We start from the raw sequence: 20,094 nt of genomic DNA on the forward strand, positions 1-20,094 counted from the left end.
TTGTTTCATATGCGCCATTGGAAGTCCTATATTTTAAATCTTTTTATTTGCCGCAAAGAATACGTCGGGGAGACAGGCCACTTGTGTCAGCAAAAGACTGCAGAAGCATATTCACAACGAGAGAAAAAATATTAGGTGACTTGACCATTCACTGTCCTGAAAGTATACACTGCAGCTGCCGCCCTCCAAACTTTATAAACACAACTATAACGGCAAATAGAAAACCAGCTTATTCGCGAAATACTTGATGCAGCCATAACTTGTAATCAATAAACAAACTGAATTGTAGCACGCGATCGTATCCCTTTGGAAAAAAGAAATTTCGTCAATCTCTGGATCAATATATATTCCACCTGACTTAAGCCCAATACTGACATGCCATCATCAACGATCATTTTGAAATTTTCAATTTCATTTGTTCCCTCATCCTATCAGCGTTGTGCCTTGTCAATTATTGCCTCAGATATATATGACTCCTTTTTAATTTTACGTTTAGTGCACCATCCCTTTTGCAATGCAATCAATCATCATAGGTTGCTGACATTTGTTTGCTCGGCGTTGGCAGAGTTTTCTGATTAAGTTGGTGTGTTGTTGTCTTTTCCTCTTTTATTTGCTTTCTTGAGGATTTAGCCTTCGCGACAAGCCATTTCATGAGTGACTGTTATGGAAATTTTCTACTGGTACCTTTGACCGTAGGTCACAGAAATGTGCGTGTGCGCGTCACTTCCTTTTGTAACAATTTAAAGTATGCATTGAATGCTTCAGAAATAAAATGAATAGTTCGGATACCATAGTGAATAGATTTGCTCAGTTCAGAAATCATTCGTCTTTGAGCGCAGCATGCTTTGTTCAAAAGAATTAAACCAACTCATGTTCTTTCAGGAGCCCAGACTTCCTAGGGGTCTGTTTTGGCCTCGGTATTTGTTTTTTTTTTAATCTATAATAAATGATGTGGTATCGTCTCGTGGGTACAAATTTAGGTTATATTACACTACTCTATCATTTATCATGCTGTGCAAAATGATCACTATACATGTTAGCAGTGTACTCAGCAACCTATATTTCGTTAAGTGGGGCATGCCGATGAATGGTAAATGTCAACATGTGCTAATCACCCGTGCACGTCTGCCGACGTCTTGGAAGGGCTTAGCATCATACATATCTTAGGGTCGAGTTTTCAGTAAACATGACAAGGAGTAGATATATTCAACATCTTATGCGTATCCTCAAATTCTTAGCCTGATTCGACGTCACTTGCATAAAGTCACCCCCCCCCCCCTCCAAAAAAAAAAAAAAAAGAAGCAAAAGAACAGCTTTTCATTACAAATCTGAACGCCATGCGCTATTCGCTTGTGTCCCAGAGAAAAATTTGAACACATCCAAACTCGTGTTACCAGGTTTATTTCTGATCATTATACTCCCGCAGCAATGTTTCAATGATTAAAGGAAACCTTGGCTGGAAAGAGCCAGCTACGCCGCCAACTAGCCGCGAAATTAGGGAAATTTCCAAATTTATTCTGCGTTTTGTGAAAAACAAGAACAAAACAAGAATTCACACATTTTACCACCATACTTAATTTATAAGCGATATGCGATTACGGGTTGAAAGTTCTCGGAAAGGGCTGCCGAGTCGGCAGCACGTGGTTGATATGATCGCATTCTGCTTGTGAATACAGCCGATGGTATACCGATATATCTGGTAAATATTTTGCCTTCCCTGTAATAGTAATATAGTAGTAGTAAGTGGTTTAATCACATAAACAAAAAGGGAAGCAAAAAGATGTTCATCAGCACCGATATCTGCTATCTAATCCCCAGAAGCACCTGTACTGAAGCGGCGGAAATAAAGGGACAGTAAAAAAGACGGATAAGAAAAGAGTTGAGTGACAGGAAGAAAGGACAAGGACTTTTGCCATTCCTCCCTTACAAAATCTCCATTTTGGTCTGATTATGGTAGGGTATATATAACTTTAATGAAATGCCGGCAAACGACAGTTCTATCTTTGTTAATTAACACATCAATAAAAGCCAACGTCAGTCTATGTCCCTTAAAAGCAGGGCGTTATAAACGCAGAAGACAACAATTAGGCATGGCGAGAATTTAAAAAAAAAAAAAAAAAACTGACAACATCCGACTAATGCACTGCAACGACCGGGGCACATCGGAAAGCCTGAGCTCGGCCTGTTTCACATCTGTTGAGACCTATCGGACATTGGGCGTGAGCCGAGATCGACATCCATTTTTATAGGACCTTTCAAGCAGTTGTACTACGTTAATCCGTGGTCTGTGCTGTACTGGTTGCAAGAATGGTCAATTACTTGTATACTTTGTCCCTATTATGCTATACAATTTGATTTATTTCTGCTCTAGACTGCTATCCATAGTGTTTCCTTTAACTGACAAAATAAATGGTCTCTTCTACGAAAAGTAAAAAGGCTGCAGTCCAAATATCAGGGCATTTATTACGATGTTGCAGTGCTTGAAAGGGCTCCACGTGTCTTTTCTTGCTGTCGTTCCCCTCTGCACATCCCCACGCTATCCTCTCCCTATCCCTTTGTTTTCCCGCCGGTCGCAGCTCGCTTGCTCCAGATTTTAGGCAGGAGATGCCGCGGCAGGCAGCACTCTTTTCCTTCATGTCGTTTGATTATTCAATAAATAAGCACTACCGCCACCAGTCGTCAAATCTAAAGACTTGCGACTGTTAGTGAAAGCCGCGTTCAAAGTAAACGCTGTTAGGGGCGCCTTTATAATACACCCAAAGGAAAGAATAAAACAAAGAAAGGCCAACTTTGAACGATTAGAGAACCTTATATGAGGTCCATAACTCTGAGAATTCCAGCTCTGGCTTTCTCAAATAAAATGTCTGAATGAAACCGGAAATTTGAGCACTGACAGTTTTATAATTACGATTATTGTATGTAATTTTAATTTTTTTCTGCATTGTTTTGTGTGTTCCTATTGCCTTTCATTCGTTCGTATAAAAAGGAGGCAATCTTCAGAGCATAATTTTCTTTTTATTTCAGTTTAGAATGTTGCATACCTTTTTTGGTTGGCGCTTTGCAGTGCCCTCACGCCCTTGCCATGCGAATACTCAGCAACACGAGCGATCTATGAAGCCTTAAATGAAGGCTTCAGGCATATGAAGTAATTTTTTTAACCGCATTTCTTTTTCCGCCGGCTGCAGCTCAGGTGCTTAAGATGTACCAATGGACATTTTTCAAGTAACACTACTGCGCACGCGCGATGTCTCCTCGGCCGCCACTTTCGCCTGGATTTGAACGAGAACAACTTCAGCGGAAATCTGCCTGGCTGGGTTCTTGAAACAAAAGTTTCAGAAACACTATCACCAACCAAAATTTTTATTAGAACCCGACGTTTCAGGACCAACTCGGCCCCTTCCTCCGGGGCGACTGAAATGCAAGGCCCGTAGTAGCAAGCAGGGGCCTTTGCTTTCCCATTGTGTACGTGGAGGGTAGCGTCCCCGAATTCCTATTTACTGCTGCTGCTGTCAGGGGGATGAACCAAGACTGGACGTGTCGTCTTTTGAAAAGATTGGTTTCCACGACAAGGAGGCTCACCTCCTCAAAGACGATTTTGTGGTCGGCGCGTTCGCAGTGCTCGGCGAGGAGGTTGCTTTCATGCCACGGAAAACGACGTCCCTCGTTTCATCGACGCAACAAACTGTTGCACAATAATTGTGCACAGTGCTAGCAACTTCCAGGCCTTCGGAATGTAAGCATTGCATTGTACCTGTCTCCCCTATACTCCGTTTCATACATCAAGTGCAACGCTGCCAAAGCTACAGCTCTTGTTTGCGCTCTCCGCATCCGCGATGAAAAATAGTGCCTGCTCTTGACGAGAAGAAATAATAGTTATTTTGTCTGCAAGCTTAATACATCTTACATTTGCCATTAACTTCACAAAGATCACCTTTTTTTAGGGAGAAAAGATCAGATTCGGTGAATTTGTATGTTTTTTGTCGTTTTCGTTCGTGTCGCGTTTTCGCTGCCCCGCAACCTTGCCAGCTGTGTTACTAGATGGCGCTGGCTGTGCCCTCCGCATCTCTTTTTGAGAAAATGGTTCATTGGTGCGCATTTTTCTTTAAGATCCGCACTGCGAAGATGTCTAGGTATGCGAAGCAAGTTATTGCAAACGTATATGCTCGGAATAGAGCCCGTTTCCACAGGAACCACTCGGCCACAAAACGAGCGCGTAGTGGTACGCCTTTTTTTTTCTTATGGATTACTTGCGTAGCTTTCGCTGCGTTGCACCTGATGTATGAAACGGAGTATAGCTCGCCTCAAGCGAAGAGACATGGCTAGGTTCGTCACCGTCCTGTTGTCAAGAGTTAAAAGTGTAGAGCGGAAGAAGGATCGGAGGGGGAGATGCCTCGCATCTCTGCCTAGGTTAGGCGAACCAGCCCTGCACACAACTACTGCTTGGAAAATAAGCCCACCCCACCATTGTGAAATAATTTCTGCACAATAGATGAGTTGCAAAACCTACAAGTCAGCTTCTCTTTGAGGCAGAAATTCATGCACAATGGCGGCAGAACCTGACTCCGCGGCAATAGTTAGGTTCAGTGCATGCATCTACTACAGTCCACGCAGCTTCGGATGCAGTCCCCGTCGCACAGGCCATTGTGCGAGAACAGGTTTTTTGGGACATTCTTGACGCGGGCATAAAGGAAGGGAGAGCACTGCCACACTGGGTGAGGAAAGGAGTTTTAGAATTGGCGACTCACGTGCGGAATGCTGTGACGAATGGGCAAGGGGTGCGGGAGTTACTCTGCCACCAGTCGCTGTGCCAGCGCTGCTCCCAACTATTATTCCAAAGTAAGTCTATGCCGCCATTGTGCAGGAATTCCTGCCTTACAGGGAAGCTAGCTTGTAGGTTTTGCAACTCGTCTATTTTACAGCAAGGCAGGAAAATTAGCTTTTGTCCCCGTGCAGTGTGTGTGTGGGGGGGGGGGGGACAAACAATCACTAAAAGGATGAATAAGCCCGAAGCTAAGGTTAACAATAGGATCAGTGAGCAGCAGTAGGGCCGCGTCCTTCGCTTTTCCTGTTTAGGTAGCTGGCGTGCGGAAGGGAATAGCGTTCCCAGTAACCTGAGTCGCCTTTGTGAGCTGGGTGTGATACAACTTGAGGGCTGTATGTTTCACAGCTCACTTCCTCGAAGGCGATCTTATGGCCAGGGCGCTCGCCGTGCTCGGCGATGGGTCGCGTTCGGTGTTATTTGACCGTTATTTATGTGTTGCCGAGTTATCAGATATAGGACTTTAATGCGATACATATGAGAAGTGTTGTGGCGAAAAACGAGCAAGTTGGATGGAGAAATGGGCAAGAAGCCAGGACGAGAAGTATAGAAATGGAGGGAAAAAAGGAAGTACATGAAGCAACGAGAGCGCGCGTCGGGGAACCGAAAAGTTGAGCGAGGTGAAATATACGAGTCGACCCGACCCGGCAATCTTCACCTTTCATCCGCTCCAGGAGTGTGGTATTGTCAACAAATGTTCATTAACTGAAAAAAAAAAAAGGGCTATACTATGCAGAGCTCTAAAACCCAATCTTCTGGAGAAGCAGAGCTATACTCGATCTCTGTACTTCTTGGCAGCGCTACCAAAGCTGCGAGGAATATGTTCAGACGCTGCCGGATAAAATCGCCATGCGGAAAACTGAGATACCGTACTTTAAATTTAGTGCGCTTGTGCCAAACGAAAATATTGATGTTGATGTTGCAGTGTGATTTTTGATCAGTGCTTTCGCATGTGACGCTTATGAAGTGAGTACGATTCGACCGACACGCAAGGACAGCATGCTTGATGTTTGCATAGGGAATCCGGGATTTCTCGCGATAATGTTAATACGGAATGCGTTGATATTACAATTTCAGATTCAGTGAAAGATTCAATTTAACTAGAACAAATAGAAAAGAAAATAGTTTGACCTCTGCCGCGGCAACTCCTCTCACGTGACCGCACATCAGAGGACGTCCCGGTGTTCGTCAGTGTTCGGACGCAGAGCGAGCACAGTGACGCTGCTCGAACAGTTTGAGGCTAGACATACACTATGTTCTGTCGCAGGCTGATGATGATCGCAATGTCAGCGGGTGAAACAGCTCTACATAAAACGGGCGTTTAGCATGCGCGATTCTTGTTCGTGTTTATCGTTTCCAAAATCACGGCTCACTTTGACGCCGGACCCATCGCTTAGAAAAGATCTCGTAGCTCTAATTTTAGTTTATTTGTTATACGGAGTGATGTTTTTGCCGCAGAGATGGGACCTAACAAGTGTTATTTTTTTATAAAAACTACTACTGTTCTAACAACAAGATGACGCCAGTAGACTGAATTAACGGCTGAGCCAAAAGAGCTGAAGTAACAAATTGCGTAATGTCCTGCTTAATGCTTTTTTAGAGTGCGTAAACCTATCTGCTCTATTCTAATACTTTCTTGCATCGGTCGGCGCACTCCCTCATGAGTGCACTCATATCGCCTCACTCAGACTCACATGGCTGGGAATGGGAGCGGTCATGAGTGTGAGTGAGTGGCCGGGAATGAGCGGTCATGAGTGTGAGTGTGAGTGGCCATGAATGGGAGTGGCCATAAGTGTGAGTGTGAGTGAGTGGCCGTGAACAGGACCGGGCATGAGTGCGAGTGTGAGTGAGTGGCCGTGAATAGGACCGGGCATGAGTGTGAGTGGGAGTGAGTGGCCGCGAATGGGAGCAGCCATGAGTGTGAGTGTGAGTGAGTGGCCGTGAATGGGATCGGGCATGAGTGTGAGTGTGAGTGAGTGGACGTGTATGAGTGTCGCCGTGAGTGCGAGTGTGAGTAAGTGGCCATGAATGAGAAATGGCATGAGTGTGAGCGTGAGTGAGTGGATGGGTACCAGAGTGACCGTGAGTGTGAGTGTGAGTGAGTGGCCGCGAACAGGAGTGGCCATGAGTGTGAGTGTGAGTGAGTGGCGGTGAATGGCAGCGGGCATGAGTGTGAGTGCGAGTGAGTGGGTTGAGAGTAACTGGTCGTGAGTGTGAGTGTGAGTGAGCCCCTCCTCATGGTGCCGACCTATGCCACTGAACGAGAGATATGTTTTCTTGATATCTGTTTTAAACTCTTAGACAACCACGTATGTTGAGGTTATTCACCTCGTGCCAACAAACCTCTGATCCCTTGCAAATCAGCGCATTCAAAGCTCATTAAACGCGGCATTAATATGTGTTTGAAAAATGCCCTGGAAAAGTCGTACCCCCCCCACATGAGCCAAAACTTTCACGAACAAATCTTATGATTCTTCGAAGCAGGCAACCCAGCTGGCATATGTGTTTCCGTCTCAGAAAGCATAATGAAAAAGGAATGTCAGGAACGGAAACTGCCGTCTGTGCCATCGGAAGATACGGAAGTCAAAATAGCCGTCATTCCCCACATTCAGTGCCCGTCTCACAAGCTTAAGAAAATTGGGAAGAAAGCAAATTTTCGTGTGGTTTTTTCAGCACCTTGAAAACTTCGTTCCTTATGCAAAAAACAATTGCCCGCCGATAAACGTCCCCATAAGCTGCAATGCACTACTATGAACCGCAAAAACTTCCTAAACTCTTCTGAGGGAATTGCTTACAACATCCATCTTTCTTGTGGTACTAAACTAAATGCTTCGAGGAAACAAAAAAATATGAATATACTTACTGCCAGTAATCTGGCTCTGCATTGTGAGGGCTGTGGTTGTACACCTTTTTTTGGGCAAGTGCTCCGTTTTTGGGTGAACACCGAGCTCGGTTGACCGTGAGATTATAGAAGCAGCACAGATCGCTGCTTTTGTTAATAAACGTGAGCAAGCCATCTATCTCCCTGTCCAAACGTGAGCTGGCAATCTTAAGCGACGTTATTTACTGAGCGGTTTTTCGTCTGTTCTTTATTCACTGGTTTTTCTGGTCGTATGCACGTGCTGGTCTTTACGTGTCACGTTTCGCCTTGGTCAGTCGGACGTTAGAGCCAGTGTTTTGTTCCCTTTCTGGTTTTTCGTCCTTTTGCGCTACTCTCTCATGTCATGGATGCCCGTTACCGACTAGCCCGTGTTTACCCCTTGTGTCTGCTAATCAGCCTGTGTGAGCTAATAGAGATTGAGAAATTCGTTGTTAAGCCAGTAGCACAATGCATGTTAAATACAGCTCACCGATGTTCACGAATTTAACCACTCCTGCTCCGACTGTAGTATATGATAGATAAATACGTAAATATTATGTAAGCGCACGCGGGTTCGAAATGAGGCTGTAGACACGAACCATCAACGTTGTCACGTCACACCCTTAAAGGCGGAGCACAAGTGTTACACCACAATTTCTGAATTGGAGTTTTACTCATGCTTGAGAGTCATAAGCAACACCTCTTAAAGAAGCACTCGGATAAAACCTAAGTACTGCAAAGCATTCTACTTCAAACTGCGTCGTGCTAAAAGTGGCTTCCCCGCGGTCTGCCGAAGATCACGCATCTACCCTGGTATACCTTCTGCACTCACCTATACTGGTTCTTAGCAAATGCGTGCTTCGGCTGCGTCTCGTACACCCAGCCGGCACCAAATATGGCGGCTGACAAGCCATGGACACGGGCTGCTCTGACCGCCTGAAAAGAAATACGAGTAGTCATTACTAGCAATGAAGTGGCTCTTCCGAAACCATTACAATCTGCGGAAAGTGCAACAATTGAAACGTCTCTCGGACGGCATGCAGAGATCTGCAACAGCACCACCGTAAGCAGAACAGAGGTAACAAGTGCGCCACATTGGCTAGGAGGGCCACATGGTTTAAACCACGCAGAAGATACATCAGTAAGCGCGTCAAAGGCACCCTGCAATAAGGCCAGTTGCGGGGTGCCTTATTGTTAATAAGGCGAAAGGCTTTATATGCTTATGGGTGTACGCACAAAGTGTCCTACCGCAGAGGGTGTCACACCGTCTCTATTGAAAAAATGACGTCATATACGAGTCGAATAATGATTGTATGCGGTGGAGGATGAGAACAATGTCTATATGTGCAAAATCTCGTTGATGTCGAGTAATTAGAAAATTAGAGCAAAAAGAATTAATTCGATGTCGAAAGAGCCATGGATGTTGAAATTGAGCGAATTGCGTGTAAACTGTGCCAAAAGGTGCGAAAACGTTGCAAAGTTTAAAGTCAAACCTCATCTGTGTTACAACATCGAGAACAGTCAGTTAAATGTAGCAAAAGAGAATAAAAGAGAAAAAAAAGAGTACACAGTACAAAAGAGAAAGAAAAACAAAAGAAAAAAACGTGCACATATGTAAAAAAGAAAAAGCAAAAAAAGAGATGAAGCAGGCAAGAAAAAAAAAAAGAAAAATAAGGTAATTAGTAAAAAGCTCCAAATGAGTGCAGAGAGCTGCGGAAAACGGCTTTCGCTTTACCACACTAAAGATATATTTAAGTGTCTTCAATTTTATATCATTTGCCATGCCACGTGGCAAGTGGGTGCTCTTGTGTTATGGGTTGAAATTTTTTAGTCTTATGTTGCGTTGGGTTTTATGGCGCATAAGCGACTAAGGATATCTGCGACACACGAAAGGCCTAATGTTTTTTTGTACAGAAAGAATTTAATTGTGGTTCGGCTATTATTATTGTTTATTAGCATTGCTTCATGAAGGTAATGAAATATCAACAATTTCATTCTCTCTTAGAAGAAGTGAATGGTATCTGTTCGGAGTAAACTGGGTGAAATGTTTTTCTTTGTTTTTTTTTTTTTTTTGCAATGACATTAAAATGTGGTTTACTGTGACTATATCTCCATGTCAGTCAAACATTGCTTTATTTTATTTATTGAGGAATTAAGTTGTGTGGCAGGCGAGTGTGGCCAATGCGAGGACGACATAATGTTACCTCCAAGAAACATTTTTTTGGTGACTGCATGATTTACATTCCTTAATATCAGGTTTAATACATTATACTTTGTTGTTTATTTGTGTTTCACGAAACCTGCATTTTTGACCTGAACTTTCTCTGTACAAAGTTTATGATATCTTTATGTGGTATGTTCACATTTTGTATTTTAGCCTTGCGGGCGGCTGATGCACATGCATCAACTTGTTCATTACCTCTAATGCCTACATGGCTAGGCAGCCAGCAAAACTTGATATCAACTCCCTGTGTTTCAGCTATCACTATACCTGATGTATTATGTCACCTATTAATAGTTCAGTTGCATTTTTGGAGCAAAGTGCTGTGATTGCACTGAGGGAGTTGTGTAGATCATACCGTTTTAAATGCTGTTTTTTTTCTATTTGTGCTACGGCTAAAGAAATTGCAAAGCATCAAGCAGTGAAGATTGATGCACACTGAGTCAACCTTACTATTTTCCCCTTTTTTCGTTTACTACGGCGCTACCGACATAGTTTGTTTTTGAACCATCAGTATAGAATGTTTTGTAACTTCTCTATTTTTCTTTCAGGGCTAGGAACTCCTGTAATATATGTCCACGCGGTGTTTGCCTTTTGTGGAACTGCGTTAATGGAAGTTGTAAATTTTTTGTATACCGTTCTTGAAACCTGGAAAACCACCAACAGCTTCTGGCAGCTACAGGCCCGTAGCACCGACAAGTTGTCTGGCTAAATACGTCGAAAGTGTTTTGAATATTAGGTTAATGTTTATTCTCGAATCTCGCAGAATTTTTGTCATAGACAAGTGCGGTTTCAATAACGCCTGCTTAACAACTGACCATCTCGACCGGTTTGAGTCAGAGAAGCATTAGTACGCAGACAAAACTGCCTGCAGTCTTTTTTTGATCTCGAGAAAGCCTATGATACACATGGAGGTTCGGAATTCTACGCGAACTCGGAGACCTTGGCATTCGTAGAAGAATCTTAAAATGCATAAAAGACTTTCTCTCTGGCCGTTCATTTCAAGTGCGTCTTAGGGCCATCTTTAAGATCTTCGTGACAGAAAAATGGTGTGCCTCAATGGTGCATCTTAAGTACATTATTCACAGCAAAAAAAAAAAAAAACACACTCCATAGCAAATGTAATCACGAAGTCCAGTATGTATTCGGTATGCGTTGCACGTACATCCTCTAGTATAGTGACTTGCGAGAGGCAAATCAAGCTGACAATAAATAAGCTGGCGACTTGGGCAGACAAAAACGGATTGTCTGACCATACATCTCAAACCCAAGACGTTGTAAGTGCCAGAGATACGGTCACGGATCACAGAGCTGCCGCGGCCGCACACCCTGTGCCACATGTGCATCAAAGGAACATCAGTCTGATAGCTGCACCTCAACGCCACATTGCACACACTGTGAGGGTGCTCACACAGCATACTCTAGATCCTGTCGTGTATGGAAAGACGAGAAATGATGTCAGTGCACGTTTAAGAACCCCAGGTGGTCGAAATTTCCGGAGTCGTCCACTACGGCGTCTCTCATAGCCTGAGTCGCTTTGGGACGTTAAACACCACAAAACCAAAACCAAACCAAATCATTTCGCTGAAAACCAAAGAAAACATAATATACAAAAAAGTACAGAACATATACAATCAGAATAAGAGCCCGTTCCAGTTCACAGCTAAACCAAATCTCGCTGATGTGGTGCTAAAGGGCGGGCCACCACACCAGCCCGCGGTACCTGCTCAGGCTACACAAAGTGGGCCTGAGCTGGTACCATACCCGCCCTTGGTGAAAGTGGCTCAGACTACTCCACCACTCCCAAAACAGGCTACGCTTCCCTTAGGGTCGGTGGGCCTCAAGGCCTCTGCCCACGAGGCAAGGTCTAAAAAAACTAGCACGTTCGTCCAGTGCCTCCGAGAGGCGATGAACACAAACCAAGGCAGCTCTGCCGTCGTCGCCACAGAGACGGCGGAGCTCCTTGGATCGGTCCAGAAAAGACCAGGCCCGAGTCACGCCTCCTGAAAAATTCGCTTAGTTTCTTTTTTCACACATAAAGCCTTCATAATCCATGAGAACTGCAGGGAACTTCTAAACAGCTTAGGCAATATAATATGCATCGTAAACGCGTTTCTGCCTACTGGAAACGAATCTAGGCCCTAAACATACAAATGTCCTAAAGAAGTATAATGTCTTCCGCTGCGACCAGGGGCAAACAAATAGGCTCTCAGGAGGTGTAGCAATCGTAGTAAAGAGTGTTATAGCAGCACGTGAGCTAAAATAAAAAACAAAATTCGAAGCTGTAGCAGCAGTCACACTGCTAACATACAAAAATATTACGGTGTGATCGGTATACTTGGAACCACATCTAAAGCTAACCTTGCACGAGTTGGAAAACCTCTTAAATAAATTGACAGAACCGTACCTAATTGTGGGAAATTTCAATGCTCATTCGCAGGTTTGGGGAAGTGAGAAACCTGACACCAGAGACCAGATTTTAGAGGATTTTATCATTTCTAACAATGTTTGTTTGCTAAATTCAGGACATACTTTTCACCTAACAGTTGAAGGAAAAATTAGCTGCTTGGACTTGTCTTTTACTTCTCCCTCTCTTTTTACAGATTTTAAGTGGGATGTTTTGGATAACCCATGTGGTAGTGATCATTTTCCTGTCATCATCACTTTAGCATCCTAACTTTCCATCACCTTACACAATTGCATCCACGCCGTTGGAAAATGCATTTGGCCAACTGGACGATATCTCGTGAAAACGCAACCCTAGAAAATAATCTTAGACAGCCTCGATGTGGATGAACTGAATGAAATGGTTACGACTTGTAGCACAACGGCTACACACTTAGCTATCCCCGAGTCGTAGGGTATAGTACGGGAAAATCATAATATTTGGTATTCAGAAGAATGCAAAAATGCCAAAAAGAACCAAAATAATGCATGGGGAGTTTTTTGCAAGTACCCTGCTTACGAGAACCTTTTAAATTTCAAGAAAGCAAGAGCCTATTCACGATATATCCGCCGCAATGCTGAAAAAGTATCTTGGAAAAATTGTCTGACATCAATAAACACCTCCACTACATTAAAAAGAAATGTGGGAGCAAGTGCATAAACTAAATTGCAGGTACTCTCCCTTCACAATCCCACTTCTAACAAACTCGGGCGTACAAACAAGCATAGACGAACAGGTGAACATACCTGTGGAGCGTTTTGCTGCTGTCTCTAGTTCGTTATAGTACGCACAGTCATTTTTGAAGCCCAAAATCACAGCCGAAAACCAAGGACTTCCAACAAGTGGTGAAGAAAATGAACATTTCAACAATCTAATCACGCTTCAGGAAATAAAAAAAGTAATATCAGCTGCAAACAGACGGCACCAGGGCCAGATGGAAGACATTACGAAATGCTTGCCCACTTATCTGAACAGTTCGTAGAAGTACTCCTGAAATTATTTAACAAAATATGGATATATAAGGCAAAATAGCAGAAGCTTGGAAGGAAGCTGTAACTAATTCCATTCAAGTTTATTTGCATCTATACATGTACAGATGACGGGAGTACAGACAAGAAGCCAAATGAATTCGGCTTGACGGGGCCTGTACCCCCTACAGAAAGGGCACTATACTGAATAAAAAGAACTCAGGATACAATAATGGAAAAGCATTACTAAGCATTAACAGATATGCATACGGGGAAAAATCCACGATAGGATGCCGCAATGAATTACAGAAAACGTATAGCATAAAATGATAAATAACAGCCTTGAAATTTACTTGTATAAATAATGAGTTAATAACAAGCAAATAAAATTAGTTAAGCATTAAAGGGGTCAGCGTACACTACAGCAAAGCCAAACAATAGAAGAAAAAGAAACCACAATGAGCCCATTTAAAACCAGGATCCCCCTTTCCCCAGACACGGCTATGCCACGCGCGGCTCACACAAACATCTGCTTTAACAGATGCCCTTGAGGGAGAATTTTTTTTTTTTTTGTATCAGAACGAAAACGGAGAGAAAAATAACGAGAATCCGTTACATAAAAATCATCACGAAGGCTCGTCGGCTTGTATGTTAAGCGCACAATATATCAATGTTTGATAACCACATATTTTCACACTGAGCCCTCGGGATACGAATGACACTTTATTTGTACAAAATCTAACACAGTGCTCCTCATTATATCAAAGAAATCTTGCGCTATACTGGCGTTCACCAAGAGATGACAAATACTAACCTCCTTGAATATGTTGCCATGAGACTTTCACTGAACGTTATCCGAAGGGAGTCGCAGTCTTTAGACACCCCATCCAGTTTTTTACTCATTGCGTTGTTAGTTGGCACCTTTTGTAAAATGAACAACATTTAATTGACACACGCACTCAAAGTATGCTTGATAAACGAGATCCCAATCCACGCGTGAGCCCACATTTGCCACAGTGAATGAATTACTGCAGATATGAAAGTACTACAGCCGTATTTGTAAAACGTTCCTAGAGAAAAAGAAAATTGTGTTGCAACGTGAAGCCTAGCGAATATAAAAGCAAAATTATCCTAGATTGCGACAACGGCTGTCCGTACTGCACCGGAATGTTGGCACCTCGTGGTGCCCCCTCCCGGTTAAACGACGCAGCACTTATACCCTCTTTACACGGGCAGAGTTAACCACGGTTAGCTTAACTGCGGTTACGCGAAACCGTGGTTAGCCCATTTACACGGCAGACCAAACCACAGTTACACACCTAACCGTGGCTATCGCAAACCGAGTTTGGTGACCTCGGTTTGCGTCGTTAACCGAGGTTATGGCGGCGTCTGCTGACGGAGGCTGCTCGTCGGCACTCGAGTGCGCGAAGCGTACGAGCGTGTCTGCTTCAACAGTGTACTCGTTTGCCCGTATTGAATAGCCGGTGTCTACTATGCCTAGGAGGGGCCAACGCGGTGGTGTTTACGATGGTCGATGAGGTGCTGCCATCGTGCGGGGCTTCACCGCGTTGTTGACGCTTTGCCGGACGGCATTCCGGAAACTACATTACAAATAAAATATCTGTAAATGCTGCTTCGTTCCGCAGATCACCGCGTCGCTTCGGTTGTACTTTATGGGCAATGGCGGCCGTAACCGAGAACGGCGGCGAGCTGTGTAAGCACAGCTAACTGCGATTGGCGGTTAACCGTGGTTAAGTTCGGTAACCTCGGTTAAGCGTAACAGTTGTTAAGCCGGCCGTGTAAAGAGGGTATTACAGCCTGGAGATCTTGGTCATCACGGGGCCATAATTGCGGGTAATATCGGATGCGTAACTCTTGTGCGAGGTGCTAGATCATTTTTCTTTGAGAGTCGATGTACATTGCCGCTCCCACGCGCAGTTATTAATATAAAGCGTGAATCATTCTTCATGCTATACCTGTTGCATCTCGTAACCACCCGGGTACTTTGTCTTCCTGGCGAACACGTCGATGCCCACGTACACGTCTGCCTTGCGGTCACCTGCGGCCTCCGCAGTCTTCTGAAGGTTTTTTTCGGTCCAGAGGAAGTTTAGAAAAAGGCCGTCACAGACGTCGAAGAAGCACGAGTTCTTCTCGTTGAGTTCGTTCTGCGGTCTGGCCTTTCCACTCGTGTCGACACTGTCGTACCATATGACAAGGGAACCAGGAACCACGCTGTGTGTGTGCTCAGTGATGACAGTAAGGAGGTCTTTGAGAAACGTCACGTCACTGGCACCCTGAGAACAAATCATTAAAAATAAATTGAATAAAAACTGGATTGAAATTGAATACAAGAAACAAAGACATGGTAAAATCTTAAATCATTCTGGACAACTGAATTGTATCGCGTGGAAAAACAATAGAGAGAGAAAATAGAGGACGAAATAATGAAAGGAAAGGACATCAAGGGGCAAGGTAGGGATCTAGAGTAATTTGAACCACACTGACTTATTTAACTTGCACAAGCTCTCAGTAAATATGTTCCACCCTCTTGGTGGCACATTGCTTTAGTTTTCAATGAAATGCAACCGCCTCGGCCCCGGTACAACTCCGCAGTGGCTTGACAACGCAAACGGTAGAGCGCAGAAAACCAGAGCAGTGCATTCTTTTCTCACTGCTCTACGCTAGGTAATGATGAACGTCACTAACCACATCGCATCCGACGCTGATGAGCCATCCGTCGAACCTGCTTAGCGAAGCAACGGCGGCCAACTTTTCTGCAACTTGTGTCAGGAGACCAGAATGTCTGATTGTGTTGATGCATTCCAGGCCTTGCTTCGACTCCAGAGTGAAGGTTCCTGAAAAGTCCGAAAGGGCGAAGCTTCATTTCTGCCCAGGTGAACAGCTTGGTTGCTCATCTAGCGCAATTACTCTAGCGGTGTATGGATTATTATTTCTGTATGTTCATTTTTTTTTTATATGCCCCACTCACACAATGCTTTTCGAAGCCTGTCAGGCAGAAATAAATAAATAAATCGGTGGCCTTTCCCAATAACTTTGTTCCACTAGGCAATAGTGTTTTATTTAATGTTATCTTGTGGTTAGCGGATAGCGACCAATAATTTTGTTGGCTATGGGGGAAAATTAGCAGGGTTTCAGTTAAAACGAGTTAGGACGTTCGAAAGCATGGTTTATTTCGGTTTAGCTGTTGGTCGGTATTTATTTTTCGTGTTCTGAGTATCGATTTGGTTACTCTCTAGGATATACACACATTGGGCAACGTGTTTACGCTTACAGCGTCTTCTCTCCCCTTTCCAACTCAGTCCGCCGGACACGGCGCGCTTCTTCGTTCGCGACAGTAGAAGGACCCGGATCGCTAGTCATCCTGGCTTGATCTGACGTGCGCAGAACAGGGCGACTATGCAAGCAATCATGGTGCGCAGCAGTATACCAGTCGCATCGCGCCAGGATTGAGCAAATGTCGGTGCCACACGAGCGAGAAAACCCTGTTGGTCGGGTAATCTGATGCTGATCCCTGTCCCGAGGCGTGACGGAGGAGCTTTTGTCAGCATCCGTCGACACACCTATTAAAGACGCCGGGTCGCGCGGTCGCCTTGCCACATCCTTTCGTGCAGCCTCTTCTGGGCGCACGATGCATACCTCAGTGAGCTGTAGCTGCTTCGTTTGGCAAGGTCACGATCAAGGTCAAGCGACGCACATTTTGAAGGCCCGGTTAGACTTCGTGAAATAGTGCGTTTGCACTAATATTTAATGTTTAATGCAGGAACTTGCCTTGGCAGAATGCGAAATCATTACCGATACCGCTATATGCTTTGTAATTTTAATGTAACACTTTGACGCTTTTCTTTTTATTATCCTTTTTACTTTTCTATATTGAAATCAATATTTAGTTTAGTAATTTACTGGTTATTTTAGTTTTGTAGCGAAAGCTACACTGCGGTAGGTTTTCAAGTCATCGACATAGGACCGTGTTGCCATGGCATCATGGAAGACGAAGAAAAAAAAAAAGAAAAAGGAGAAGAAAGATAAGAAGGAGAAGAAGGAAAAGAATGAAAAAAAAAGAAGTGGAAGAACGAGAACAAGCAGAAAAAAGAAGTGGAAGAAGGAAAAAAGAAGGAGAAAACGAAGAAGAGCAGTAGAAGGAAAAAGAACAAAAAGAAGAGAAAGAAGAAGAACAAGAAGGAGAAAAAGAAGAAGAGAAGTAGAAGAAAAAAGAACAAGATGAAGAAGCAAAAGAAGAAGTAAAGACGAAGAAGTAAAAGAAGAAGAAGGAAGGTAACTCTGTAACGCAGCTCTTTAATATTACCAGTTGCGAAACTTCCCATAGCGCCCATGTATTTAAAGACGACGGTTTTGATTGGTCAAAATTTGGCTGTTTACGAATAGTGACGGTGCCCGCGGCCATTACAGGAAATTGTGTTTAAATGCAAACTTTCAGATTGTTGATAAATGTACGATCACCGGGAAAGTATAATATGTTCAAGAGTTTGCGGCAAAACACCTTGGACATAACAGCCCTACTGGTAATTAGAGTGAGAAATAAGAAAAAAAGAATGATTTCCAGAAATAAATGGTGGCAATAACAGAAAGCTTCTATTGACCGCTTCTAAATGGCGCGACAATTCATAGTCAAGTGAATGCGGAAAAGAACCCAAATGCAGTGGCACCGGGTGCGTCACCTATTCGGGACACAAACAGGGGCATCTGCTCCAACTGTGGCCTGCCAGGTTCCACTCCTGCACCCCTTGCCATGGACGCAATTGATGCAAAATCACCAAGTGACGCCCCAAGCCGTCCATGCAACGAACAAAGCGGGGACAACCGGCACTGGCTCCGATCTGGCCCGAATCGTCGGCGACCCTGTGCACCAATTCATGCGGAACTCACAGTGGCCCCATCACCAGCAGCAGTAAGCAGGTATTGGTCCCGTCGCCCCCGAAAGCGCAAGCGTCAGCGATACGTCAGGGTGGGGTCCTTAAACCTACATGGCGCTCGCCGCATGCAAAAGTGGGCGCAGCTCTACCGCACACTCGATTAAGAACATTACACAATATATGCGGTTGCGGAAACACACCTCCGAGATTTGGAAGAGCCTCCTGTACACCCAAATGGGCGGGGAACAACAGACGAAAAGGTCGCAACCTGATGGGATGCCTGCGACGGGATACAATGTGGTGGGCTAAAGATAAATAATAATGATGGTGACTTCAATCGGCACACTGAGAAGCTCGATGGGTACACCGACGCCAATAGGAAATTGCTGTTGAAGTTCACAGAAGACATGCACCTTATGATTGCGAGCCTGGACCCCCGCTGCACTGGTCAGGTCACCTGGTGCGCCCGTGAAAGTGCAACCTCGATTGACTATGCCTTGCTGTCCCATCAGCGTCCTCCTAAGGAGAGTAGACATCGATGAGAGCGGGCTTCAGTCTTGACAACGACCACAACAGGTTGCGCATAGACTTCAGTCACGGCTGCAGTGGAGACACTAGCATCCCACGCAGAAAGAATGCCTGCACATACCTGCCGAGAAGCATTAGAGAGAGCGGCGGAGAACTTTGAGAACAGTTATCTTCGGCGTGCTGCCACAATATATCATGAATATGTTGTGGTGCTCCACTCCATCATGCGTAGCCATATGGTCCGGGAGAGGCGGTCCACGCGGACTCCAGCCAATGCATGCTGGTATAAGGAGGTTGAGACTGCTAGGCGGGCGCGACGAGACACCAACGGTGACCATTGCAAGGCTACCAAAGAAGCGAATGCTGAGGCTTGTCCAGCGGCATGGCAGCAATATCTCGCCCGCAAACATGAGGTGCAGAGGCTAGTACAGGCCAACCTTGCTGCACACACCCTCCAACACATGCAGTCCATACGAGCTGAAGGACAGACTGCTGCGCAGATATTCTACAGGTATGTTGGCTCGCTGGACAGGCGTCAACCACCAACCGTCCAACCCACGGATAGGCAAACAGGCCAGCCAGTCACTGATGTCAAGGCATACCTCACGCAGTTCTTTGCCCATATCACGGAGCAAAAAACCTTTAGGAGTGGAAACTACGCTGTTTGCAGCAACCAGAAAAGGTCACAAGCCCACGGCACTATCATATATGCTGGCGGCGCCTGTCAGCGTGGAAAGAAATTACCGTCATTTCGGTTGCCATGGCAATCAGTCCAGGTTTCCTTTTTATCGTTCCGGCTTCTACGACGCGCCGCATGACGCCGCCCCTGCATACGGCCGCGTCATGCTCCGTGCCGTCGGCGCTACAATTGCGACCTTATCTGCTCCGTGGCCCAGATGTACGCCTCCGCAGACACGAATGCCGTTGAGTCCTCCACAGGCCTCCCACCCATGTGTAGTCCGTTGAAGAACACACCTTGCCAGACAAGGCCCCGCTGGGCCTTCTCCTCGCGCACTGTCGATCGGGCCATGGCACGTCTTAGGAACAGAACAGCCACCGGACCGGACGGTATGCCAGCTCGTGTGGGGAAGTCTCTCGGCACGGACTTAAGGGAGCAGCTTGCCGTCTTGCTGACTGACATAATTAACGGGGTCCCCATTCCAGAAGACTGGTGTCGGGACCGAGCTGCGCTTATTCTAAAGTGGGGAGCTGCAGCAGATAATCTTCAGGGCTACCAGCCCCCTCACTGTCATGAGCGTGCTCTACCGTCTGTTCGCACGGGTTGTGAAGGAGTGGCTGAGTGGATGGGCGGAAGCATACAGTCTTCTAACAGAGCTTCAGGGCGGGTTTCGCCCCGGGG

At 45.1% G+C, this 20,094-nt stretch overlaps 1 protein-coding gene across 1 annotated transcript in view; it reads right to left on the reverse strand.

Moving 5' to 3' along the window:
* Positions 1-20,094, reverse strand: part of LOC146188248 (cytosolic endo-beta-N-acetylglucosaminidase-like) — a 71,752-nt gene that overhangs the window by 12,372 nt on the left and 39,286 nt on the right. Inside the window, exons 3-5 of the mRNA XM_084605010.1 lie at positions 16,021-16,169; positions 15,291-15,608; positions 8,512-8,615 (exon numbers count right to left, since the gene is read on the reverse strand). Of these exons, the coding sequence (XP_084461136.1) occupies positions 8,512-8,615; positions 15,291-15,608; positions 16,021-16,169 (571 nt within the window). The remainder of the gene's footprint in view (positions 1-8,511; positions 8,616-15,290; positions 15,609-16,020; positions 16,170-20,094) is intronic.

This window comes from Amblyomma maculatum, chromosome 5, assembly GCF_055883805.1.
Source record: "Amblyomma maculatum isolate TAMU_Amacu chromosome 5, ASM5588380v1, whole genome shotgun sequence".
NCBI lineage: Eukaryota > Metazoa > Arthropoda > Arachnida > Ixodida > Ixodidae > Amblyomma > Amblyomma maculatum.